At 47.3% G+C, this 23,879-nt stretch overlaps 6 protein-coding genes across 8 annotated transcripts; 3 read left to right on the top strand and 3 right to left on the bottom strand.

Moving 5' to 3' along the window:
• Window positions 1-48: 48 nt before the first annotated feature.
• On the top strand, window positions 49-2,489 carry LOC117647561 (cytochrome c oxidase assembly protein COX15 homolog). The gene is made up of 10 exons (XM_034389366.1): window positions 49-244; window positions 362-431; window positions 533-628; window positions 711-852; window positions 925-1,057; window positions 1,132-1,318; window positions 1,394-1,670; window positions 1,752-1,906; window positions 1,992-2,105; window positions 2,184-2,489. The coding sequence occupies exons 2-10, from the start codon at window positions 372-374 to the stop codon at window positions 2,322-2,324; spliced, it is 1,305 nt and encodes a 434-aa protein (XP_034245257.1). The 5' UTR covers window positions 49-244; window positions 362-371; the 3' UTR covers window positions 2,325-2,489.
• A 288-nt stretch (window positions 2,490-2,777) lies between these two features.
• LOC117647564 (ubiquitin domain-containing protein 1) lies at window positions 2,778-6,318 on the bottom strand. The gene is made up of 5 exons (XM_034389369.1): window positions 5,929-6,318; window positions 5,197-5,427; window positions 5,000-5,119; window positions 4,785-4,903; window positions 2,778-4,699 (listed from the first exon to the last, which is right to left on the bottom strand). Exons 1-5 carry the CDS (start codon window positions 6,008-6,010, stop codon window positions 4,547-4,549), a joined length of 705 nt encoding a protein of 234 aa, XP_034245260.1. The 5' UTR covers window positions 6,011-6,318; the 3' UTR covers window positions 2,778-4,546.
• Window positions 6,319-6,801: 483 nt separating this feature from the next.
• On the top strand, window positions 6,802-10,091 carry LOC117647559 (transcription initiation factor TFIID subunit 6-like). 3 transcript variants are annotated; one of them, XM_034389364.1, is made up of 8 exons: window positions 6,803-7,390; window positions 7,597-7,834; window positions 7,926-8,036; window positions 8,184-8,356; window positions 8,449-8,628; window positions 8,717-8,824; window positions 8,913-9,167; window positions 9,247-10,091. In XM_034389364.1, the coding sequence occupies exons 1-8, from the start codon at window positions 7,094-7,096 to the stop codon at window positions 9,805-9,807; spliced, it is 1,923 nt and encodes a 640-aa protein (XP_034245255.1). In that variant the 5' UTR covers window positions 6,803-7,093; the 3' UTR covers window positions 9,808-10,091. The 3 variants fall into 3 exon arrangements, with proteins under 3 accessions (XP_034245252.1, XP_034245255.1, XP_034245254.1); XM_034389363.1 differs by having other exon boundaries at window positions 8,181-8,356; XM_034389361.1 differs by having other exon boundaries at window positions 6,802-7,390; window positions 7,926-8,356.
• A 126-nt stretch (window positions 10,092-10,217) lies between these two features.
• LOC117647563 (peptide deformylase, mitochondrial-like) lies at window positions 10,218-11,447 on the bottom strand. The gene is made up of 3 exons (XM_034389368.1): window positions 10,924-11,447; window positions 10,564-10,843; window positions 10,218-10,490 (listed from the first exon to the last, which is right to left on the bottom strand). The coding sequence occupies exons 1-3, from the start codon at window positions 11,167-11,169 to the stop codon at window positions 10,264-10,266; spliced, it is 753 nt and encodes a 250-aa protein (XP_034245259.1). The 5' UTR covers window positions 11,170-11,447; the 3' UTR covers window positions 10,218-10,263.
• A 103-nt stretch (window positions 11,448-11,550) lies between these two features.
• LOC117647560 (COP9 signalosome complex subunit 2) lies at window positions 11,551-14,493 on the top strand. The gene is made up of 9 exons (XM_034389365.1): window positions 11,551-11,759; window positions 12,184-12,378; window positions 12,467-12,592; window positions 12,667-12,834; window positions 12,912-13,086; window positions 13,172-13,310; window positions 13,387-13,577; window positions 13,658-13,799; window positions 13,892-14,493. Exons 1-9 carry the CDS (start codon window positions 11,706-11,708, stop codon window positions 14,034-14,036), a joined length of 1,335 nt encoding a protein of 444 aa, XP_034245256.1. The 5' UTR covers window positions 11,551-11,705; the 3' UTR covers window positions 14,037-14,493.
• Window positions 14,492-22,566, bottom strand: LOC117647562 (peptidylglycine alpha-hydroxylating monooxygenase). Its single transcript, XM_034389367.1, has 9 exons — window positions 22,363-22,566; window positions 17,709-17,766; window positions 17,533-17,620; window positions 17,197-17,278; window positions 16,742-16,874; window positions 16,607-16,655; window positions 16,240-16,528; window positions 16,097-16,146; window positions 14,492-15,929 (listed from the first exon to the last, which is right to left on the bottom strand). Exons 1-9 carry the CDS (start codon window positions 22,474-22,476, stop codon window positions 15,767-15,769), a joined length of 1,026 nt encoding a protein of 341 aa, XP_034245258.1. The 5' UTR covers window positions 22,477-22,566; the 3' UTR covers window positions 14,492-15,766.
• Window positions 22,567-23,879: the final 1,313 nt, after the last annotated feature.

Below are 23,879 nucleotides of genomic sequence, written 5' to 3'. Positions count from 1 at the left end.
TTCCCTCTTGCCTCCCGCGCTCACGAGAAAGTTCGCTGCAACGTTGAGGATGAGAAATCGTTGGTGCGGGTGGTGTGTTTTGAGAGAAGCAGAAGCAAGAAAGTCGTCTGTCTGCAACACACTAATTTGACGCACAAATTTAGCGACACGATACTCAAGAATTGTACCTCGAAGGGAATAAGGCGACCGCAAGTCGAAGGGAGCACGTATAACGCTCAAGGATCAGTTGGTCATCGTCAAAAAGGTCAGAAAAACTTATGAAGAGAGGAACCGATTCTAACCTCTCACTAATTACAGAGGATGTATGATGTAACATTTTCGCCCTCTATGTAAATAACATTTGACCCGTTAAATTTCACAGATTTATTAAGATGTTGAGCGTTTTTGCTAGGCGAGCGTGCCAAGTGGCCCGTAGTCCATCTCTACAGAGTGTGAGTTTGCCATCTCTGCTGGAATCTTGTTTGTTTTGATTTCTACAGCGTAAAAGTTCAAACAATGTTTAAATCGCGTATTTTTAAATTTCATGTTTCAGAAGACCGCTATTAGGTTCCCAGCTTCGGGATTTTCGTTGCTCAGACACAATGTAAAGGACTTTTCGGATACTCGTTTATTGACTCGTGTAAAGCAGGTATTGCTTTAAGCCTTTGAGACTTTTAAACATGGACCATTGTAATGTTCATATTCATTGTATTCCCTGTCTGCACTTACAGTTTACTAATGTAATCCGCCTAAATAGTTCCACTGCGAGTTCCACAGCTCAAGTCTGTAAACCTCTTCCGCCCAATGCTGACAAAGCGGTGGGTCTCTGGCTGCTGGGATGCAGTGGGATGGTTTTTGTTGCTGTTATATTAGGTAAGTGAAAGAACTTAGAAAGCACATGTCACTCTGTGCACATAAGCCATGATTTTGTGTCTTTCTTCACAGGTGGTGTCACAAGATTAACAGAATCTGGTTTGTCGATGGTCACATGGCGCTTATTAGGAGAAAAAATGCCATGGACTCATGAGGAGTGGGTTACTGAATTTGAGAAGTACCAACAATATCCTGAGTTTAAATTGTATGTCCTGGTATTGATATTTCCTCCATGCTTAAGTTTATCTAAGAATAAGAAAGGGTTACCTTGTTTTGCAGTAAAAATCATGAGATGACAGTCTCTGAGTTTAAACGCATTTGGTGGATGGAGTTTGCCCATAGACAGTGGGGCAGACTTATTGGCACAGCCTTTGCTCTTCCAGCAATAGCATTTTGGGCCAAAGGATATCTCAACCCGGCAATGAAAAAAAGAGTTCTTGCATTTGGTACTTTAATTGGCTGCCAGGTAGGCCACCACCTCTTCGCTTGATTCTTTCCTTCAGAGGTAGAGCTTACTTTTAATCTTATGGTGTTTCTTTAGGGTCTGATGGGATGGTACATGGTTAAATCTGGTCTGCAAAATAATTTTGACGACCCTAATGATGTACCAAGAGTGTCACAGTATCGACTTGCATCCCATTTGGGACTGGCGTTTGGTCTCTACACTCTTCTTTTGTGGTCAGCCTTAGACAAGCTCCTTCCTGCCAAACCCTTCCCCAGTGCTGCAATTGGTGATGCCTCTGCCATTAAGCGAGCTCGTCTAGTAAGACGTTTGGCTCTAACATCCAAGGCTCTAGTCTTTTTCACAGCATTATCAGGTTTGGTCTCTGTGCAATTTAAAAATAAATATGTTTCAGGGCAAGTTTTTGAAGCAGTAATCCCAAATTTCTTATCTCTAGGAGCTTTTGTTGCCGGCCTGGATGCTGGATTGGTTTACAATAGTTATCCCAAAATGGCAGATCGCTGGATTCCCTGTGATCTGCTGGCCCTCTCTCCATCTCTCAGAAACTTCTTTGAAAATCCCACAACAGTTCAATTCGATCATAGGAGACTGGTGTGTGTTCTGAATTAAAATGTACTGCTTATTTTTCTTAAGAGTTATGGTATTTTAAAATTAAAACATGGTGTGAATCCAACAGGGAGAAACCACAGTTGCTACCATCTCAACTCTTTATCTACTGTCTAGAAGGGCGACTCTACCACCTAGAGCACTAAAAGCAGTAACTGCACTGGCTACAATGGCATGGATTCAGGTAATTTACTATGATATCCACCGTGCTTTTGAATGTCATCTGAATGCGGTTCACCTCACTCATGTTTATTAATTACAGGTTGGACTTGGCATTACAACACTGCTGACCTATGTCCCTGTTCCAGTGGCAGCAACTCATCAGTCAGGGTCATTAGTTTTGCTGTCCTTTGCCATTTGGCTTACACACGAATTGAAGCTGTTGAAGTATTTGCCCAAGTGACATGTTTGTTATTTTTCTTGAAGCAGTTGTTTGATCTCAATGGTATTATAGCATTTATTGTGTGCTACTGTCAAGAAATGTAATCCTAAGGACTAATAATATCTGTAAGTAGTGCAAAAGGTCAAGATTTTATGGAATCATTAAAGCAGCAATTTTGTGTCATGATATTCATTTATCAGTCTGCACAATACAATCACACAGTTAAAAAATACCGCTCTGTCACAATTGATTAGTGATACCAGTGTCATGAGTCTGAGAAATTTTGACATATTAAAGAATGAAGTATTGGTCCATAAGGACTAATTATTCTAGTTCTACAAGGAATTGTTTTGTTAAAAAAAAAGAAGATAGGTCTTTAACCCTCAAGAACCATTAGAAGATCACATGGCTTGATTAGATAACTTTTCAGTCCAGCTAAACAGAGATCAAATTCAAGTAAATCATTACTTGACATTCTCGTTCTTTGTTAGTTTATTTTTAAAATTGGATGAAGAAATAGTAGCATCAGTTCTAATTCTGTTACTTTATAACAGCTTAGCATGAGATGTGATGTAATGTATCTTAAGTAAACTCTCAGGCCGATCATACAAGGAAACAACATACAATTCTTAAGCGTCTGAGATAGAAGTAAAATTTGAAGGACTTCAGCAGTTCATCACATATCATTCTCCTTTTCTGAAAATCCACTTAAGCAAAAGTATAATAATAAACTTCTTAAGTACACAAATTATAAAGTAAAGCAACTTTGGACATTAAATAATGTATGCTTCTGGAATAACATGACAACATCCAATACAAGAATCAACAGTCATACTTTACAAAACCACACCATTTATAATAAGCTCCAAGCATACAGAAAACTACTACTAGTATTAAAGAGGAAATGCACTTTTATGCTTAAAAAATACAAGACACTAGCTAGAAAGAAGAAGAGATTACACAGCTTTGATCAAATTAAGTTGAATTGAATGGGAGCGGTCATCATGCAGCCCATTGAACCAAAATTGATTGCAATAAACACACAACTTCAGTTCGCTCTGTACTCTATACAAAAACAAAGAAGGTCTTATTTTAACAATGATATGAGAAGCTACTTCCCTAAGCTATACTTCGTAAAGTACATCAAATTGTGACTGGACAAAAATACTTTGGAAGATGATGCAATGAATGTGCGGCAATGGTTCCCACAAAGATGATGTAACTCAGCAATGGTAAACCTATTTAAGATTATTTTGAGCACCAATAAATTTCTTCATGACGTAAATTAGAAGCTAGTTAAGTAAGAAATCATTTGTGATTCAAGATATACTGAATCCCACTTAGACATCTGCTCTGAGCACCATTGAAAATAGAGAAGAAAAGAAAAAAATACTTCAAAAAATTAAATAGTTTACTTGAAACTCAGTACACTCCTAGTTACAAGTAAAACCAAACAAACAAGAAAAAGTCTCCTGCTAGTTAACATTACTCAAGAGTTGAGCTTCCTGACAAGGTGAATTTAAGTTGGTAATCTCCAAAGTGGTTAACAACAAAAAGAACAATTAAGAAACATTAAATAACTTTCTCTGATAGTACAAGTGCAAAGGTAGAAAAATATTTATCGGAGAGCACAGAACACAGTGATAGTTTGGCTGGGAATATTCATAATTTAGATGACTAAAATTGATTAAACAAACAATAAAAAAATTAAATTTAAAAAACATAAAAAGAATGCAAGGATTGAAATACCACACCAGACTGGACTTTACCAAAATTTGTAGGCAGATGATGAAATACAACAATCTACAGAACCAAAAACCAGAGTGGAAGATGGTTCTTAACACATTGCGATGTCTGTAGTGATAGACTGCCTGACACTACAGCAAAGGCCACAAGAAAGAGCTAATACTATGGCACTGGCCAATAAGACTTACAGCATATACAATTCAGACTGATAGAAAAAATATGAAGGAATAACAAATCATACTATGTAGGACAACACATGTTTCCGTATGGTAACAACATATCATACAAAACACTTCCTTACTTTGATAAACAGTTAACAGGAAATATTTGGGAAGTTTTTATGCAAATAGAATTAAAAATCCATTTAATTTAACAATAAAAACCTAAGTGTGGATTGTTTTCAATAATTCTGAATCGATCAACAGAAAGACATGTCAACAACCAGTAATGTGATGTTTCGATGTACAAAACCATATTTACATATAAGGAACTACCTTTCAGCTTTCCACACGAGACAAAGGTTCTGGATTTACAATAACCTGGACCACATACCCCGGTAAAATTTTGGCTTCTTCTATTCGCAGTTTGTCGCTGAGCAGCTTCCCACCAAAGAACCATCTTTGTCTAGAGGGTTCCAACCCCTCTTGGCACTGAGCGAACAAATATGGTCAGCATTAAATTCATGATAATTAAAACATTAAAAAATCAACTTATTCGTTGTAAAGATTAACATACCTGCAACTTTTTCTTTGCAGTGGCCACCGTGTCAGTAGAAAGAACAGGCAGCTTGACATCCTCTCCATTCGATGACAACCGAATTTTCAGTACTACTTCAGTTCCACCGTCGGCAGGTTCTTCAAAGATTAAAATTTAAAAAAAAACAATGAGTAGGGCGCTTCAAGATGTAAACCACATACAAAACATTAATGTTATTTTGACTGATGACCAACCTGAAAATTCAGCAGGCGACTCCCGTCCATCTTCTTTCACCATGTTGATTGGATTTGAGAGGCAATAAACTGGGACTTTGTACATGGTGCCCAGTTCATCATAGCACTCAGTCAGGAATCCTAAACACACACACACAATACGTTACAATGAAATCGTAAAAAGATTTGAAAAAGAGATTTTTCAAACTGAAACCAACCATTCGGAACAGATATATTGGCACCGTCAAGAATTGCTTGGGCCAAGACAAAATCTTGAGCTTCAGTGGCTAGTGAGGCGGCCCGTAAAGCATCCCAAATTTCTTTACGTCCGTCAAATGCTGGGGCTGTATCCCAGAATTCATCACGCTTACTTCGCAGCTGTCCTTCAGTGAGTGGGACATCCGACTTCCAGCGTATGGTATCATGACAGAGCGGATGGTTTTTCCTTCCTGAAAACGTCACGCAGACACCATTCATTAAAAAAATTCAAACACATGTACAGGGCAGTGATCAAAATATGGGACACGTGGTCGAAAGTGGAGAAGCAGTGATACAAAAAACAAGGGAAACAATAAGAGACAAAAAAAACCAGAAATATTTAGAGGTTAAGGGATCTGAATCAATACCTAAACAAAGCAATGTCTGAGTGACGGCAAGCAATCATTGGAACAAAAAGATTAGAAATCCAGTGGGCAAGTTGCTGGATATGATAGAACGCGTTCTTGTGCAGGAATTGCGACTTAGTCATGACTTTGAAGGGCATCGAGATGGTCCGGTAAGGTAGAGGGAAGAGACAGGGTGATTGGGCACAGAGCCCTACTTAAAATGAAAACAACCTGCAGGAGAATCAGGCGATAACAACAGACACACTGGAATCGGAAGCACTATCGTGGGCACCGGGGCACACAGAGCCGGACTCGGAAAAGATGGCTCAAAGCGGGCTTGCTCACCTGAATTTGGCCTTGTGACATTTCCGGCTGCAGTGCCACTCGCAGCATTCGAGCTCCGACCGCCACTCAGACACCCGCCCATTCTCTCTTCAATCAGGCCCTCGGGGTCCGTGGCATGACAGACCGGCCACTCAGGCTCGCCTCGTATGTCGCCCGCATTTTCCAAACTCGATCATTCTTCTGCGGTGTTCTTGGGCCCGATAAAACGTCGCAAATTCGCAGAAGGAAAACAGTCCCCGGAGCCCCCAGTCCCAGATGTGTGGACTCTTGCTCTGCTCTTGTGAGCAAGTGCTGCTGCACCCCAGGAATCGCGTTCGAAAGGTAGAATTACCCAGACCTCTCTCTTGCCATGCGGGCAGAGACTGGGAGACAGACAAAGACCGACAACGCCTTCGGACGCGTCTTCTGCTGTGTGGATGGGAGGGGCAGAGGAAGGGTGAGGAAATATGGTATGAGAAATTTGTACGGCTGATTTTCCAAGTGGCCAACTTGCGGACAATTCAGCAAGTCGGTCTAACAACAATTTTAGCTATCCAGAGAGCTAAAAAAGGTTCTAAGCTACATTTTTCGCGAATGAATCCAAATCAGTCTTCATTTCTTCGTAAAAGAACTTTTATTTCGGGCACCTGTTCGTTTGTTGTGCTGCGACAGATGTTACACATGCCAGCTCTGAGCAGCTCTGACGCGCGAGTTTCAAACCATGGCAATCATTCAAACGTTTATGCCACTAATTTATCTCTGTTCAGGGTGTTGGGAAGAATACGAGGAATATGTCACAGGATTTATTGTGAATCTTTCTGGGGAACGGCCCTAGACTGCCTAAATCTTCTATAAATGCTGCCTTGAGAGCTGAACTGTTTGACTGCATTTAATCCGCTAGTCGTTATTCGCACTACGAGCGGAGCGAGCGGGCGTGCATGCAGGACAAATTTCAAGTGGCTCCTGATATTTATTTTCTTCGTAATTAGCGAGTTGTCACGCTTGCCGCGTTCGATAAACATGTTACGTAACACTCACAGTGTATCATCAGAGCCTTGATGCATCCGCAAGGCCATGTGTGTACAGCCCCGCGAGGTGGAAACATTTTGAATGGCATCACTGTGTTCCCTAACCTGAAAATGTCAACACGGAGATAGAGATAGCGACTTTGTTGTGATTCGGTGAAATGGAGCGTCCGACTGCCCAGCCGGCCAAGAGGAAGATAAAGAAGGATGCGGCGTCAGCGGGGAGCAGCAGCGATGCCACTATCAAAAAGGCGACGGCCGCGTCTCAGAGAGACGCTGACGAGAGCAGCGGGCCTCAGAACCAAAACCAAAACAAGGACAAGGATAAGGATCATGTCGGTGTGTCGGCGGAGGCGATCTCTGTCATCGCCGAGTCCATCGGCATTTGCAACATCGGGGAGGACGTCGCCACCAGCCTCGCTGAGGATGTCTCCTACAAGCTCCAGGAAATCATCAACGTAGGTCTCCCTGCGCACTGCTTGGCAGTCACTTTTGGCTCGACATTTCAATGCCTTGTCTCTCAGCTTTCTTTTCAAAATCTCGTATCTGTATTCTTTGTTGTCATTCAGACTCATTAGAGGATTTTTACAGCAACTGTTTTTCTGTTGCTGAATACGATATGCAATAAATACAGTTGTCTTAAGAATACAACTTTTCTTTCCAGGCTTCATGCACAGTTATGCGCCAATCAAAGCGCAGAAAATTGCTTACCTCTGATGTAAATACTGCTTTTCGTGTAAGCGATGTAAATCATATTTTTGGCCATTCTCATAATGAGCCATTTAAATTTTTACGCCTGCCAGAAGGTGAAATTTTTATCCCTGAGGACAATGAAGTGGATCTTATATCTGTAGCTACTAATCCAACAGCCCCTAAGGTGAAAAAGCCTTCCTACATTGCAAGTAAGTGGATTTTGTTTTTTTGTTTTTTGAAAAAATGACTAATTATCTGGTATATTATTTTATTACTAATGAATTTAAATTTTCTATCCAGCTTCTTACCCTCTTTTAAAAATTGCTCCAACACAACCTGTGAATGGCCATAGTTCAAAGTCTGATGGAAAAGCTTTAGCATTTCAACATCCAAAATTAGGAACAAATAATAGTAAGACCAATGTGGAGACATCCACACAAAATTCTCCTAATCAAACCTCACACAGCTCAATGAAATCATCAGCTGATCAAAACATTGAGTCTCCTAATTTAGGGAGGAAAGTATCAAATGTTTCAAATAGCCTTTTTGTTAAAGCAGGTGTAGATAGCCGATCGAAGTTTAATGGTGGAGTAAAGTTTGCCCAACCCCATGCCATCAGAGATAAGCTAAAACGAGATTCTGAGGAAGAGCTCAAACTATCTCAAGCTCAAATTTCCTTCTTCAATATAGTAGCAAAGTTCATCATTGAAGGACATCACTGCCTTTACAAGGTAGACCCTTTTATTATCTGAATTGTTATAAAGTTCATTAACCTTTTGCACATTTAATAAGCATGTTTGTTTCCCCCTTTTTTCCTTTGCAGCAAGCTCTCCTAAATTTGAGGACTAGCAAGAAAGTGAACACAGTATCTGTTCCTCTGCTGAATTTTGTGGCCCTCTCAGTGTGTCACATACCACGTCACTTTGGGCTTCTTTCAAGATTGTTAGAAACTGTTGATGTGTTGCTCTCTAATGTGAATGTCAACCCCTCTTATTCAATTGCTGTAAGCGTTTATCATTAATGATCGCAATTGTTTATTTTTCATTGTCAGATTTTATTATTAATTTATCGTATTTCTTTTGCTCTTTTAGGTAAACCGGCTTGTGAATGCTTTGTTAGCTATCATAGCTGATCAGAATGTTTTGCAAGGCCAAAATGATTTTCTGTTAAGAAGAAAAGCAGCCAGCTTGTTGGCAAGGGTACATATAATAATTTCTTACATTTTACATATTTTAAAATTCAATGTAACTCTGACTTGCAATGTTAAAAAAATATGTGTCTTTGCAGGTTTTGCTGGTGTGGGGCATAGAAGAACAGCATGTTTCAGAGCTTTTGTCCAGAGTGGCTCTAATCCTTGGAGATTCTAAGGAAAAACTTCAAAGTCACTACGGAGCACTTGTGATATTCCAAAACTTGGGGAAAGCTGCCATAGGATGGCTCTTTCCATTGCTCAAAAGTTTCTTACCTCTGTTTGATAAGCGATACTCATTGCTTTCCGGAAACTACAATGTTCAAGTAGAAGAAATTCGTGGTACACTGCTGGTGAGTAAAAGCAAGATCTTGATTTAAAAAGAATTGGGCATGAAAATGAGATATCTAAGTAATTTTTCTTACATTACAGGATATTGTTGAGTTGCTGTATTGTGAAGTGGATTCACCCCGTTTTAAAATTAAAGCATCAACCATACAAGAATTACAAGCCATGATTGCACTTGATGGACTTCTTTACCAATATTGTGGAGATGCAGTTTGTGCAAGACGTCGCTCTACTACAATTTTAGGACAATCTAAGTTGAGGAGTCATCCAGACAGGGTTCCAAGATCTCGTATGGAATCTAAACTGAGGTCTCATTACCTTGATTTTAGGTACATGAGCCATTGCACTCAAAAGCAAAGACACAGGCAACAAACCTCTGAAGTATTTGAAGAATTGTGTGTGGCACCTATTGTTAGAAGAAAAGACATTCAGTTCAAATTTGCTGGTGCAAACCCCGTGCCCAAAGACGGTCTAAGAAAGAAAGTGCTAGACAAGACTCATGTACAATTTACACCTGTTGCTAGTAATCAATTCCACTCCTTGTTTCCAAAACAACACCTCATGGTTGGGCATATGCCTAACAGTAGGTTTAAAGGAACCACCAAACAGTTTAGTAATTTATATAGCCTTCTCAGTGTACTTTAGGTTAAGTACTTTGTGTATAACATTGGCCTAATTCCTCAGTTTACTATGCCATGAAATCAACTTGTTGCCAGGTGGAGGGCAGTGGAGGGTGTGTATTACTCCTTTGCACTAAAAGACGCCAAGAAGACAACCCTGTATTTTTTAAAAAGAGTTTTATACATCACAGGCGCCATTCTGAACTGTTCAAGATCTTTTGAATTGATGCTCTAGTATAACAAATTCAATTCTTAAAGTGAATGCTTTGTTAATAAGAAATTTGGTTTATTATATTTATTTATCTGAAACTGTCACTGTTTGTCATGTAGCTCCCATCACATCTGATACCAGGAGTAGGTAAATAATTATACAATTTAAACTTGCCTGAAAGCTATCAATAAAATAATTTGTCAGCATTCACAAGAAAAAACAAATAATGGTTCCAAGCTTAAAATTTATTGTAATGTAACCCTAGAATGATCAAATCAGTTTCATTTTATGTAACAGAGAATCTTTGATTGGTTTGAATCTAATTTGACAATTTCCTTTTCGCACATTGACATTTTGCCAAACTGAGCATTCTAGAGTCCTGGGTTCCATTTTATCTACATACATTGTCCCACTTAGGTGATCAATTTCATGCTGGATTATTCGGGCTTCAAATCCATTTGCATCAAAAGCAATTTTAGTCCCTTTTTCATTTAAAGCTGGAAAGATAAAGTTATCAAAAGGTGGCATGTAAAGCAAAATTAAGTGAGACAAATTACATACTATGCTTACCTTCTACTCTGACTTCAGAGAACCTTGATACTAGGGCACTATAGCAGCACATGCTTGCACAAGCTTCAGGCCCAGTCACTTTACTTTTGTAGTTTAAGACCTTCATTACTGGGTTGATGAGGACCTTCTTGGCTATTGGCTGGACAAATACAGATTTAGCGGCTTTACATTCTTCTTCTGTGCATCCGATGACAACCACTTGTAAAGGCAGCCCCAGTTGTGGTGCTGAAAGTCCTACACAACCATACAGCTTGTGAACTTTCCACATTAATTCGATGAACTACAACATAGTGGAAGAATAAATTGGCTTGTTACAATGAGTATTCCTCAGAACGACAGATACATTAGCAAAGTACTTACGGATTGAAATTTGGGTAGACCAATTAACTGTTCATCGACCAGATCACACTTTTGCCTCAATACAGGATCCCCAATTTGACACACAAAGTCATAGGGCGCTTCAGGACGCTGTGGATAAAACAGGGCTTGATACTTTTCTCTGAACGACTTTTTGGCTGCATAACTTCTACATGAATGGTGAAAGAGGGCAGGAGAGTTGGTTTTCAAATGGTTTAAATGATTAAGATATCTCCCAAGCAATGCCATTTTGTGCTTTTCGCTCTTTCCCTCGTATTTTACTTGCACAAAGTCAGTGTCATTAGTGGAATGCCAACTTCAGCGTTAGATAAACAACCATTTCTTTCCAACCACAGTAAACCTAACCACAACCAGCAGAAGGCACTTTTATTCGCAGGATGGCAGGATGAGATGCCTTATTCACAGGCCGACCAACTCGCAGCCGCTTTGCATTTATTTTCTCAGGGGAAAAGAATAGCATAAGGTGTCAGCACTTGGATTAATTTCCTCATGCAACGAAGGAGTTAACTTTATCAGGCCGCGTTTCCAAGACCATCCGCTGCGGTTCGTTCAATTTTGTTTTTCGGTGGCGGCAACCATGCCGTACCCTCACCCTCCCACCTCTCCCCTCCCCCTCCTCGTCCGTCAAAGGGTTGCGGTTGCAGTTGCGGCGAGGTTGTTGTTGTAGCCGATGTGTTGTGTTCATCTCAACTTTTTCAACCGGTCCATTTGCAGCCGTTGAAGAAAACCTTGAGAGACTAGAGCTTGCCAATTTTGGTGCCAAAATGTCGGACGTTGACGATGATTTCATGTGTGATGAAGAGGAGGACTATGGTCTGGTAAGAGCGAGCGGATGATCTACAGCCCCACCAATCTAACCTGTCACTTGTTAGGTTTGGCATCTTGTAGTTTTAGGTCTCGTTTATTTCTGAAACAGAGCGTGAGTTCCGTGGTTTAAGAAGTCTATCAAGCTGCTCATAATTAGATTTCGTATCTTACGAAAATTGCTGTTATTGTCAACTCTGTCTTGCGATGGGGGGTTACCTCTATTAAATTTCTGCTTCTAATTTATTCAGGGTTTTTGCGAATTTTTCTTTTAACATCCTTCTCTTTAAATGAATTTTTATATACTCATTACTGTATGAATCATTACGATGTTAACCTGTTGTAAACCCTGCAGGTTTTGATTGATGTCGAGAGGTGCCTCTTTTTGGAGTGTGATGTTTGATTTTGTTTAACGGCTTGTGTCTTGAATCATTGCAGGAATACTCAGAGGACAGCAATTCGGAACCAGATGTTGACTTGGAAAACCAATACTATAATTCTAAGGCATTGAAAGAAGAAGACCCTAAAGGAGCTCTCGTATCATTTCAAAAAGTTCTCGAGCTGGAAATGGGAGAGAAAGGGGAATGGGGCTTCAAAGCCTTGAAACAAATGATTAAAATCAATTTTAAACTTGTAAGATTGCAATGCTTTTCTTATTATCAAGTGTACTTATTATTTCATGATTATGATTTGATTAACATTTTTGTCTTTTTCTTCGTAGAGCAATTTTCAGGAAATGATGGTACGGTACAAACAACTGTTGACGTATATCAAAACAGCTGTCACACGGAATCATAGTGAAAAGTCTATTAACTCTATTCTAGACTACATATCTACTTCAAAGAATGTAAGCACTCTTAAAATTCATCAACATAATCATATGGTTTATCAAATAATGCTACAGTTTTGCTTTATAAACAGATGGAATTGCTTCAAGATTTTTATGAGACAACTCTTGATGCCTTAAAAGATGCCAAGAACGACCGTTTGTGGTTCAAAACCAACACCAAGCTTGGAAAACTGTATTATGACCGAGGTGATTTCAACCGTTTGGCCAAAATTTTGAAACAACTTCATCAGTCATGTCAGGTAATATGCATACTCGCTTATTTTCTTTGTGCCCTGTTTCCTTACCTCAAAGTTGTATTTTCTTTTGCTCTTTTCAGACTGATGATGGGGAAGATGATCTGAAAAAGGGTACACAGCTGTTAGAAATTTATGCTCTAGAAATTCAAATGTATACTGCCCAGAAAAACAACAAAAAATTGAAAACTCTTTACGAGCAGTCCCTTCATATCAAAAGTGCAATCCCTCACCCACTTATTATGGGTGTCATAAGAGGTATTCTTTGAAATTGTTGTAATCCATAAACCTACGAATCCTATGAATTCACATCGAAATGCTCACTTTGTGTCATGTTTTACAGAGTGTGGTGGCAAAATGCATTTGCGTGAAGGCGAGTTTGAGAATGCTCATACTGATTTCTTTGAGGCATTCAAGAATTATGATGAATCTGGCAGCCCTAGAAGAACCACATGTCTCAAATATTTAGTTCTTGCCAATATGTAAGTTTTTTCTCCTCGTTTAAAAGGTTTATGTGGTTGTTTGAAGTTATGTTACATTTGTTTTCCCTTCTTACAGGCTAATGAAGTCAGGCATCAATCCATTTGATTCCCAGGAGGCCAAACCTTACAAGAATGATCCTGAAATTCTTGCCATGACCAACTTGGTTTCATCTTATCAAAATAATGATATAAATGAGTTTGAGTCCATCTTGAAAGAACATAGAACAAATATAATGGATGATCCTTTTATCAGAGAGCACATTGAAGGTAGCTTTGCTAACTATATGCACTTTGATGTTTATTTCTTCAGGTGCTGTGAGATAAGTCATTCAATTTTTGCTTTCCAGATTTACTTAGGAACATCCGCACTCAGGTGCTAATGAAACTCATTAAACCTTATACCCGAATCCATATTCCTTTCATAAGTAAGGAGTTAAATATTGACGTAATTGATGTTGAAAGCCTTTTGGTGTCCTGCATCTTGGACAGGTGAGTTCGTGTTTGGCCACTCTACTGCAACAGCACCATTAAATTTTCTCTTCGCCCTGTACTTATCATTTTGTCCACTTGTTTACCTGCAGTACTATACAAGGCCGCATCGACCAGGTCAACCAAGTTCTGGAGCTGGATCAAGAATCAACTTGTGGAGCTCGTTACCAGGCGCTTGACAAATGGACCAAGCAGTTAGGAGCCCTTCATCGAGCTGTTGTAAGCAAGATGGCCTAGCATGAGGAGGCGTGGCTGCAGTAGAGGCAGTCACGCAGTCACTCTCCAAGGACAACCAGCCCAACAAGGTGGCTTCTGCTACATGAGTTTTCATCTATTTAATTCTTTGGTCTGTGTGGGCTGTCATGCTGTTGTCTTGCAGTGACTGGAAAGGAATCTGGGGGATGTTTGCTTCTCTGACTGCTAATAACTCATGTTTTCCATGAATTTGAGAGTAAGAATCTGAAACTGTTCAAAGTATGAACCCTTTAGTTTTTGTCTGTTTGGAGAATCATAGCCCAGAAAAAGTAGTTTCCCCAGATTCACTGTGATACCCATGTGACTAACTTGTGAGAGGAATGTTGGAAGTGGCAACTAAGCCCATGTCAACCTCAACTGAGAACGTGAGAACAGTTTGTAAAATAACTTGTAAAGCGTGTTTTCTTCTTCTTTTTATTAAATAAATTGAATCATAATATGTTTTTTAAATTATTTTATCTCCTCTTTGAAGTTGCACTTTTGGCTAACTCTTGTTTGATAAAGTATTGTCCAAGCAATATTTTTTTTTTAAACGAAGAGTTATTATGCAAAGACAGGAACAAATACATTTTTTCACATCACAAAAATAGGGAATGTATTTGAAAGATCGATAGCATGAATCAGCATGAAATATGAGCTACAGACTTTTGTGTAATTGACCATTCATAGGACGAGTTTGCTGGTGAACTGGAAGGGATTCCAAGGGCCTTTTAAAAGGATTCACAGGGAATAAATAGCTCAGGCACAGATGTTCCTATAAGTTCATGCAACTTAAAAAGTATCTCTCCAGAGCTTTGGAGAGCAGGAAAACTTACTGCATAATAAATAACAATTTGACCAGCTGATGTCCAATCAGTAAAGTACGTATCTCCTAAAATCACATCATGACTACCCAGTCTTACCAATAACAAAGATCACAGAAATTAAGGAAAGCCGCTGATATGCATCTGTATGCAGCGTAGAAAAAGCAATAAAATGAGGTAACTTAAATGCCACTCTTGGGCAGAAAAATGTGAAGAACTTGCTGGAGCTTGCATATTATTTTTATCTTACAAATTTCATTTCATTAGAACATAAGAAGGATCAAATGCAATCAGTCCAGAATTTTGAGAGGAAACTATGGGTTTGTTGGTAATATTTTTCTGAAGGAAGTGAAAACATGTACCATGTACGTGTTCTTGGTGACTGTTTAGCCACTTTTCATTCCTCTGCCCTCATAATACCCCTACTAACATAATAAATTTTGTCTTGGATTAAATATATATTGAATGGCACATGAAATGATAAATTAAAGTTAAGGCAATTCTCTAGTCGACATTTGAATCTTTCAAAATAACTGCTAGCTCCAATCTTACAACGTCTTTTGGTTTGTGCAAGATGCAGCACATTGCTCAGGGCAAACTGATATTATTTCAAGTGTACCATTTTCTATCCCAAATAATTTAATAAAATTTAGTTTTAAAAACAATAATGAAGCACTACCTGAGGTGCCCACAAGAATAACAAAAAATTCAGAGAACCATCACACTCAATAAAAAAACAACAAAAGAAACAACAAAAACCACCTTCACATACAACATTCTTTACCGTCCCATCAGACGTGTTCCTTTTCCCCACAAAACAAAACGAACTGAGAAAAGGGAAGGGAAGGACAAAAACATTCCAGCCTCGGCCTAATTTTCCGCCTTTTGGCGTTCGGGGAGAACGGGGGACTACAGCGAGGAGGCCTCCTCGTCGGGGATGTGGTTCATGTGCGCCGACTCCCAGTGGTAGCTGGGAGGGCCGCTGGTGAAGCAGTACTTGACGTCCAGCGGCACCGTGCCCTCCACCCAGTACATGAGGTAAAAGTTGCACATCTCGTCCTTGTTTGTCGCCCTGGAAAGAGAGAGAAAGAGAAGTCGATCAGGCCTCGCCTCGAACACCTGAGAGATAGGCAACCCAGTCAGCAGAGTGGGCAGTCGCGGCTTGAGAAGTTGCTCAGTAGGCAGGCTGAGGTTGTCGGCCATTGGGGATTTGATCGCGGCTGTCGCGACCCCACTTACCCGATCATGGTGTAGTCGTCGCGAGGGTTGTCCATGGTGCATCGAGCCGCCTGGGGAAAGGAGAGCAAACAACCTCGGTTAGACACGCCATCGCCACCTCAGCTCTAGAGCACGCGCCCAGTTGACGCCACTGCTGCACCCACCAGGCGGTCGCCGTGCCGGACGGTCACGTTGTTGGTGACAGGGTAGAACATCTGGGGGGTGAGGGGGTCCCGGCGGCCCAGCTCGGTCCAGTGGTCCTGGCCCTGCTCGTCGCGGCGCACCCGGTAGCCCGACACCACCTTGCCCAGGGAGTGCGTGTGGGTGCGGTAGGCGAACGGGTGGATCACCTTGTGCTCCTTCACCTCGCACGACGTCTCCATGTGCTCCACGGAGTGCGGGGCGATGCGACCGCCGGTGCCCAGCAGCACCACTCCGGCCAGACGCGGCAGCCTGCAGCAGCACAAGCAAAGTGAGACCGTGGAGCCCGTTGCTTGCCGATTGGGCCGTCGAAGCACTGAGGGTACTCACGGCCTCTGCGTGTAGTGCAGGATGATGCCCGAGTCGTCCGTCGAACCGTCTGCAAGGAAAAGGCGCGTCAGACCCGCCGAAAATATTGAACGCGCAGTATTCGAACCGCGGCTCACGCTGAGAGCGCGGACTCACCCTTAAAGCGGTCTATGTGGGCGTAGTGCACCTGCAGCACGAGGTACTTGATGTCGGAGTCGCCGCCCACCTTGAAGCCGACTTCCGGGGGGAGCTTCAGCATCGGGGCGTCCCGGGCCCACGCGTACACAATCTGCAACGCACACCACTTTAGTCAACACCGGCCCGATGGGTTGCGCAGCGTTGGTGGTTTCAGAGACGCGCTTGGCGCCGAAGCACCGCAGTGGGCCAGAAGACCGGTGGAGGCGGCCAAAACTCTAGGCGCGTTTTGAGCTCCAGTGTCGCTGAATGGGACTCGAACCGAACGTGTGACCCCACCAATGGATTGCTCTCCGAACGAGGAATCCATTGGTGGGGTCACACGTTTGGTTTGAGTCCTGTTTAGCGACTCTGGAGCTCTGCACGCGTCTAGAGTTTTGGCCGCCTCCACCGGTCTTCTGGCCCACTGTGCGCACCTCGGACCCGCTGCCCGCTCTGCAGGGGCTGGACGCCTCCATCCCCGAGCCGTCGTCCGCCGAAGCCATTTCCCCGCAGTTCCTGCCGAGACAAGAAGACACAAATCACTCCACTGTCGGCAGAGCGCAGAGCGCAGAGCGCCTGCCAAGTCCAGGGTAGGCACCCTGCGCGCGCCGCACACGGGTGCGCGACGGGCCGGCCTACCCTGCCCCTGAGGGTCCGCAGCAGTGTGCTTCCGCACAGCGTTTCGTCGCTCTGTCTCTCTTTCCTCCTCACACGCGCAGCGGACCGAGAGAGAGAGACAGAGCGGCGCCTGTCCGTGGACCCACACTCACCAGACTGGTTTGGCACTGCCCGGCTCCGAGCAGCCGTACAGCAGAATGTGATGCGCCGTGGCCATGGTGGCGTTCGGCTCGAAGCCAACTGCAAAACATCAACAACGACAACCGCCGTTTCAGAAGGGGTCCGGTTGATTCGAAGCAGTGAAACGGAAAGTGTCGACGCGACTCACCGATATAGTACGGCCTCAGGGGGTCCACCTTGACGGGCGTGCACAGGTACAACTCCGGCTGGAACACACAAACACGAAATCAAATCGGGACGACGGGGGACCCGGGGAAGTTTCAAGAGGCTCCGGCCAGCGCCCCGCTCGCTCCGAGAGTTCCGCTTTATTGGATCCGGAACCACTCGGGAGCAGCGCTGACGATTGGCCGCCTCTGCCGGTGGCACGACCGGTGGCGCGACCCGCCCCCAAACAGCGATAAATAAAACAGCGATCCGCGAATCAGTTCGAGTTCGGGAGGATCGAAAGGATTGGCCCCTTTCCTCTTTCGAGCGGCAACCTCTGCCTGCCCGTGGAAAGGAAAGTGCCTTCGAATGCAAGGGGGCATGCCTCGATTTTTGATTCACAGCATGGAGCCCTCTATTCGCAGCCTCAATCACAGCCCTCTATTCTCCATGATTCTCAGGGCGGTTTCAGTGAATTTTGAAAGTTGTTCAAATTGACTTTGCTTGACAGAAATGCATTTGCCTAGACAAGGCGAACGAAAAATGTCAGCATATGTCTCAACTTTGGGTGGGAAATAGGAAAAAAAATTGAACTTCTGTCCAACAGGGCTAGGTGCTTTAGAAGTTCCATAACTTTTTCATTTCCCAACCTTACCTACAAATAAGAGAACATTTTTCGTTTGTCCTGTCGAGAGGAAATCCGTTCCTGTAAAGAAATGCCAAATTGGAAAATTCTGAAAATTCGCTCAAAACGAGGCATTCCCTTGTATTCCAAGGCGGTACTTTTGCCGTGTATACTTTCGGGTTGGGTTTGGGCTCAAGTGTGAAGCTCGCAGGTTCGTCGTGTTTACTCTGGGGCCTCGGTCAGGGGGCAGGGGCAAAGGGGCCTTCCTCTCTCCCTTGGTCCTCGGGCTCCACCGGCCCCGCCCCTCGCGGTGGGGGTAGGGGTGGGGGTGGGGGTGGCGTGGGCGGGGGTGGTGCGACGTCATGGTGACGTCACAGGCAGCGCGCGAGGCAAAAGCAGGCAAGGGTTGCCGCTCGCCGTTGGAAATTCTAGAACAGCGGCGCCTGCGTCGTGTTCCAAGACCGCAGACTCTTTCGCCGATGACTCCACACTGTGAGCGCGGCGTCCCGTTACAACCGGTGAGGAGAAAATGCCACCTGCTGGCAGAAAAGTCCAGCGTCAAGCTGAAGCGAATGGACAAGCCGAAGGGAGGTCTCCAGGGCCCTTGGGTGGCAGAGAATGCCATCTGCTGGCAGAAAAACCCAGCGCCAAGCTGAAGCGAATGGGCGAAGCAGAGTGGAGGTAGCTCCAGGGCCCTTGGGTGGCAGGGAGGGAAAGGAATGCCAAGGAGTGCATTTCGGCTCCAGCCCACTTCAATTTCCACTAGAGTTGCATGATCGCGGAGTAGGAGCAACAGCCTGTTTGAAGGGCAGAGCCGGCAGGGCAGTCCTTTAGTCCTCGCAGCACCGCCCGCGGTCCTAAGCCCTGCGCCCTGGGCCGTCTGGTGCTGGAAAATCAATACTGTACCGCCAGACCAGGGCAGCCGGCGGCGGGATGACGTCACCAGCCTGACTGGCTACGACCTGGCCAGCCGGCCAGCAAGCCAGCACCCAGTCTGACTTACTTTTTCTCCTGTTTGGCGGGAAACTCCGCCAACCGCATGCATACGGTGATACGGTGGCGGGCGGAGGTTTGGCCCATTGGGGCATAAGTCTGCTGCGCTGACCCGGCCGACCACCACACTCGCGCACAAGCCCGCACACACACTCGCCCCTTTGCGAGCGGCCCCATCCTCATTTTCGCGAGTCTGTCGAGGGTTGCGGTTGTTGGCGGGGTGGGGCTGGTCTCGCGGAGAGCGAATTTGACACCACGGCCGCCGCCCCGCGCCCCAACAGCAGACCAACAGGGGCCCTTTCGAAAGGTCGCGCGGTCGGTGCCTCGCCTCGGCCTCGCTGTGCGCCGCGGCGCCGTCGACGCCCTCACGTCGTGCACGTCGGGGACGTCGTCGTAGAACCACCGCCAGCCGCCAGACCACCAGGCAGTATCGAATTTTGATAGCACTGATCGAACTCTTGCGGCTGCACGGCGACAACCTATCATTTCGTCCTATTTTTGGAACCGACGGGGCGCCCGTGTGTCTCTGCCGCTCGTCGCGGTCCTCCCCTCCAGCGGGCCGAGGCGCCCTCCTTCGCGGAGACACCCGCGCACAGTGGGCCAGAGAACCGGTGGAGGCGGCCAAAACTCCAGACGCGTTTTGAGCTCCAGAGTCGCTAAATGGGACTCGAACCGAGCGTGTGACCCCACCAATGGATTGCTCTCCGAACGAGGAATCCATTGATGGGGTCACACGTTCGGTTCGAGTCCTGCTTAGCGACTCTGGAGCTCAAAACGCGTCTAGAGTTTTGGCCGCCCCCACCGGTCTTCTGGCCCACTGTGCCGCGGCCGTCTGTCTGATCCTCGGCGCGTCCCCGGGGCGCGGTTCGACGGGGGCGGGGCGACATGGCGACATATGGCGCGAGGCGCGCGAGGCCAGGTGTCTTTCCCATCCCGCCCTTTCCTGCCCAGCCTGCCCGGCGCTGCCCGGAGTGCGGGGGCGGTCGGAAGGGGCGGAGGGGTGGGGGAAGTTCCGCACCCGCATCAGGTCGAACGCAAAGCCACTGCGGAAGGAGCGGAGGAAGCGACGGCGGAGGCGGCGTCGTCGCGCGCCCTGCCGATCCTGCGGATGTCGGCGGCCGCTCTGATCCGATCCCATCCGATCCCGGGCCTTTGACAGCGAATGGCGCGTCGCTTTGACGGCCACGCCTCTGAACAGGTGCGGTCCGCCCGCCACGCCGTCGAGGCCGGCACGCTGGCAGGCTGGCAGGTGCTAAACCGATAACACGCGTGCAGGCGCGCGGGCGGTATAGACTGATTCCCAGCGTCGTTTTCGTCTCTCTCGCACCTACAGGAGACGCCCCGTGAGTGCGAGAGAGACAGAACAACGAAAACGACGCGGGCCGTGTTGCCGTGTCGGCCCCAAAACAGGCCGGCCAGCGTGTCGTGTTCCTTCGTGTCCTGTTGCACCGATACGGCACTGTCGAAACTGCCGAAATCGTTCGCAGCCCGCCCAGTTCGTCGCTGTGTCTCGCTCGCGCCCTCACCGACCTAACCGCCCCACAGTGGGCCGGAAGACCGTTGGAGGCGGCCAAAACTCTAGACGCGTTTTGAGCTACAGAGTCGCTAAACAGGACTCGAACCGAGCGTGTGACCCCACCAATGGATAGCTCTCCGAACGAGCAATCCATTGGTGGGGTCACACGTTCGGTTCGAGTCCTGTTTAGCGACTCTGTAGCTCAAAACGCGTCTAGAGTTTTGGCCGCCTCCACCGGCCTTCTGGCCCACTGTGCGCCCCTCCGATAGTGCGGGGGAAACAGACCGAAGAAACTACTGCTCGGGATCAGCCCGCAGCAAGACAGCGAACGGCGCCGCGGAGGAGTCGAGGGAGGAGTACTACAGCTGTGTAAAGTGACAGCGCGGCGGCGGCGGCGCGAGGGAACGGGAGCGTGGAAAGGGAAAGAAAACACGAAGAAAGAAGGCGCCGCCGGAAACCCGGACAAGACGCCCGCGGAGCTCTCCGACTTTCCATCAAATTTAGAATAGAATCAAGGAACAGTGCACTGGCAATAAAAGAGTCGCAAGACTAAAATTTCGGATGATCGGGGTGATAAAACTACCTTAGCAGGTGCATCTTTCATCGCCGATAAAATAATCCTCACCTAAATTTGGGAGATGAAAAATACCTCGTCCAAAAAATTGTGTTGATCAAGACTCATGAATCCTCAGTGGCATGGTGCAGTACAGAGTCGCGACGTCATAGCCGCAGCTCGCGACGACGCGACGCCGCATTGTCCACTCTTCGCTCTGTCTCTCTCCCACCCCTACGGCACACTGCGGGAGTGCGAGAGAGACAGCGTCAGCGGAATCGCTCGACTGGACGGCTGCTGGACTCAAGACACCCGCAGCCTCCCGCCAGAGCGCCGGCACAATCTGCAGTCCACACCGTCCCCGCCGTGCAATCGGCAGCGCCGGGAAAAACCCGACGAGCCATTCCGAGCGGGGTCGCTTCGCCGCTCTGTCTCTATCGCACCCTTGGGGCGTCCCGTAAGAGTGTGAGAGAGACAGAGCGAACGAAGAAGAAGAATCAGTCTGCAGGCAGGTCCGCTACGCAAGGTACTAGGCCGCTCCAAACAAATTATCACCGCCGTTCTAAACGCGTCAATGATAACCGGGACCACCGCAAGGGCCGCAGCCAGGTCGGGTTGGCGTCGACCGGAGTGCGGCTTCGTGAATGGACTCCATGTTATTGTTTTGGCGAGGGGAGGGGAAAACGCAGAGTGCTGATTGGCGGTGCGGGGGCGATAAGCGTCCTGCGTCCTGCGCGTGCAGAGTGGCGGCGTGGCGGCGTGACGCTGACGGGGTCCTCGACGCCCTGCCTCGCTCTGACTCGCTCTGACGCGGAGGTGTCACCGGCAGGTGGCGGAGTGGCGGTGCGCGGTGCTCGGTGCGCGGTCCGCGGGGCGTCGGGGGCGTGACGCGGCGACGCGGCCCACGGGCGTGCGCGCCGTATGGAGGCCTTCCGCCGGGCCCGCGCGGCCCGCACGGCCTGCACACTCACCACGGTGGGTCTGACGTTGGGCATCAGCAGGGAGAACTTGTTGTCGGCGAGGCCGGTCGCGCAGCACGCCACGACGGCCAGCACGCAGCACTGCAGCAGCGCCGCGCGGTCCATGTTCGCAGAGTCCCTGACGCCTCCGCGCCTCGAAGCAGGCCAAGATGGCCTCCGCGCGGTTCGGCAGCACGGCGCGGCACTGACGATGGCGAGCCACTCGCTGCCGCTCTCTGGCCGCGCGGCCCCCGCGTCCCCGCGCCCCTCCACGCCCCTCCCGGAACGGGACGACCGCGCCGCCCCGCCCCCCGTCGCCCTTCCCCCTCCCCCTCCACCGTGCCGCGATACGGGCGTAACTTCGGCTCTGCCCGGACGCGCTCGGCTCCACTCGGAGCCTCGGGTGCGGCTTCGGCTCCAGCTCCAGCCAACTGGAAAGAGGTACGGGTACCTGCCTGGCTGACCTGCCTGACCTGCCCGGCCTGCCCGGCCCGGGTCGCCGAGTACGAGTACTGTCTCGGGCGCGGGCATAATGAGAGTGCAGGCTCGTTCCGAAGAGTCAGCCCGGCCATCTGTCTCTGTCGCTCTCGCGGGGCGTCCCGTAGGGCCGCGAGTGAGGCAGAGTGACGAGAGTATTGTTCGGAATCGCTGGGCTGGAGCTCGCAGCCCGGGGCACCTGGGTACGGGCCAGGGGCCGCGCGAACAAGGGGTTTCCTGGGGGTGGAGGGACAGGTAGTGGCTGGGTAGCGGGGTGCCGCGCTCCAGGGCTGTGAGGGGGACAGGGGACAAGGCCCCTCTCGCCTGCCCGAGTGCGCTGGTAATTACATTCAGCAGCCCGGGGCGCCTTCCCCGTCCTCAGCCTGCACCGTAACTAGCAATCAGGAGACACGCCAGCCGCCGGGACACAATGGTGAGGCACAGGACCCTTGCAGTCCTGCAGCCCCTTGCGGGTAGGCAGCCCCGCACGCAGCCATGCAGCGCACAGTGCCGTGGTGCCCACACTGTGAAAGGCTACAGTGTAGGGCCGCTTCGGAATGGTGGAGTCCTGGCGCCGATCGGAATGACTGGAATGGATGGAAGGTGTGCGGAGTTCGGGCGATTCCGGAGGGGTGTTACCTCGCAGTGTCTCTCTCTCGCAGACCCAACCCGCCTCACGAGTGGGACAGAGACGGAGCGACGATGCCTTCGGAACCGCTCCTCGCCAGAGGCAGAAGACGTTGGCCCTGACCTGCCCTTTCCCTTTGATTCCTTTTTCCGTTTTGCCGATCGTCTCCGCTTCCGCCGAAACTGGCGACGGTCAGGGTCAGGTCAGGACAGTCGGGGACAGTCGGGGCGCGGGCGCGCCGCCACACGACTGATCCGCTGAGCCGCTGAGCCGCGCACCCCTCCCGCGGGCACGCTCGCCGCCACGCCGCACAGTGGGCCAGAGGACCGGTGGAGGCGGCCAAAACTCTAGACGCGTTTTGAGCTCCAGAGTCGCTAAATGGGACTCGAATCTAACGTGTGACCCCACCAATGGGTTCCTCGTT

Source organism: Thrips palmi, unplaced genomic scaffold, assembly GCF_012932325.1.
Source record: "Thrips palmi isolate BJ-2018 unplaced genomic scaffold, TpBJ-2018v1 HiC_scaffold_2, whole genome shotgun sequence".
Lineage (NCBI taxonomy): Eukaryota > Metazoa > Arthropoda > Insecta > Thysanoptera > Thripidae > Thrips > Thrips palmi.
Note: the sequence above shows the minus strand (reverse complement) of the source record. Positions and strands in the feature narration are given on the sequence as shown.

What these genes read in the sequence shown, in the direction of transcription:
- LOC117647561 (XM_034389366.1), top strand. Translation starts at nt 372, where the DNA reads ATGTTGAGCGTTTTTGCTAGGCGAGCGTGCCAAGTGGCCCGTAGTCCA. An exon ending in TTTTGTTGCTGTTATATTAG is followed by an intron (nt 853 to 924) that starts GTAAGTGAAAGA and finishes CTTTCTTCACAG; the next exon opens with GTGGTGTCACAAGATTAACA. An exon ending in AATTCGATCATAGGAGACTG is followed by an intron (nt 1,907 to 1,991) that starts GTGTGTGTTCTG and finishes TGAATCCAACAG; the next exon opens with GGAGAAACCACAGTTGCTAC.
- LOC117647564 (XM_034389369.1), bottom strand. Translation starts at nt 6,010, where the DNA reads ATGGGCGGGTGTCTGAGTGGCGGTCGGAGCTCGAATGCTGCGAGTGGC. An exon ending in TGTCACAAGGCCAAATTCAG is followed by an intron (nt 5,428 to 5,928) that starts GTGAGCAAGCCC and finishes TGACGTTTTCAG; the next exon opens with GAAGGAAAAACCATCCGCTC. An exon ending in CAATATATCTGTTCCGAATG is followed by an intron (nt 5,120 to 5,196) that starts GTTGGTTTCAGT and finishes GTGTGTGTTTAG; the next exon opens with GATTCCTGACTGAGTGCTAT.
- LOC117647559 (XM_034389361.1), top strand. Translation starts at nt 7,094, where the DNA reads ATGGAGCGTCCGACTGCCCAGCCGGCCAAGAGGAAGATAAAGAAGGAT. An exon ending in GACATCACTGCCTTTACAAG is followed by an intron (nt 8,357 to 8,448) that starts GTAGACCCTTTT and finishes TTTCCTTTGCAG; the next exon opens with CAAGCTCTCCTAAATTTGAG. An exon ending in AAATTCGTGGTACACTGCTG is followed by an intron (nt 9,168 to 9,246) that starts GTGAGTAAAAGC and finishes CTTACATTACAG; the next exon opens with GATATTGTTGAGTTGCTGTA.
- LOC117647563 (XM_034389368.1), bottom strand. Translation starts at nt 11,169, where the DNA reads ATGGCATTGCTTGGGAGATATCTTAATCATTTAAACCATTTGAAAACC. An exon ending in GTCTACCCAAATTTCAATCC is followed by an intron (nt 10,844 to 10,923) that starts GTAAGTACTTTG and finishes ACTATGTTGTAG; the next exon opens with TTCATCGAATTAATGTGGAA. An exon ending in CTCTGAAGTCAGAGTAGAAG is followed by an intron (nt 10,491 to 10,563) that starts GTAAGCATAGTA and finishes TTATCTTTCCAG; the next exon opens with CTTTAAATGAAAAAGGGACT.
- LOC117647560 (XM_034389365.1), top strand. Translation starts at nt 11,706, where the DNA reads ATGTCGGACGTTGACGATGATTTCATGTGTGATGAAGAGGAGGACTAT. An exon ending in AAGAGGAGGACTATGGTCTG is followed by an intron (nt 11,760 to 12,183) that starts GTAAGAGCGAGC and finishes GAATCATTGCAG; the next exon opens with GAATACTCAGAGGACAGCAA. An exon ending in TATTTAGTTCTTGCCAATAT is followed by an intron (nt 13,311 to 13,386) that starts GTAAGTTTTTTC and finishes CCCTTCTTACAG; the next exon opens with GCTAATGAAGTCAGGCATCA.
- LOC117647562 (XM_034389367.1), bottom strand. Translation starts at nt 22,476, where the DNA reads ATGGACCGCGCGGCGCTGCTGCAGTGCTGCGTGCTGGCCGTCGTGGCG. An exon ending in CCTGAGGCCGTACTATATCG is followed by an intron (nt 17,621 to 17,708) that starts GTGAGTCGCGTC and finishes GATGTTTTGCAG; the next exon opens with TTGGCTTCGAGCCGAACGCC. An exon ending in CTGCACTACACGCAGAGGCC is followed by an intron (nt 16,529 to 16,606) that starts GTGAGTACCCTC and finishes GTGCTGCTGCAG; the next exon opens with GCTGCCGCGTCTGGCCGGAG.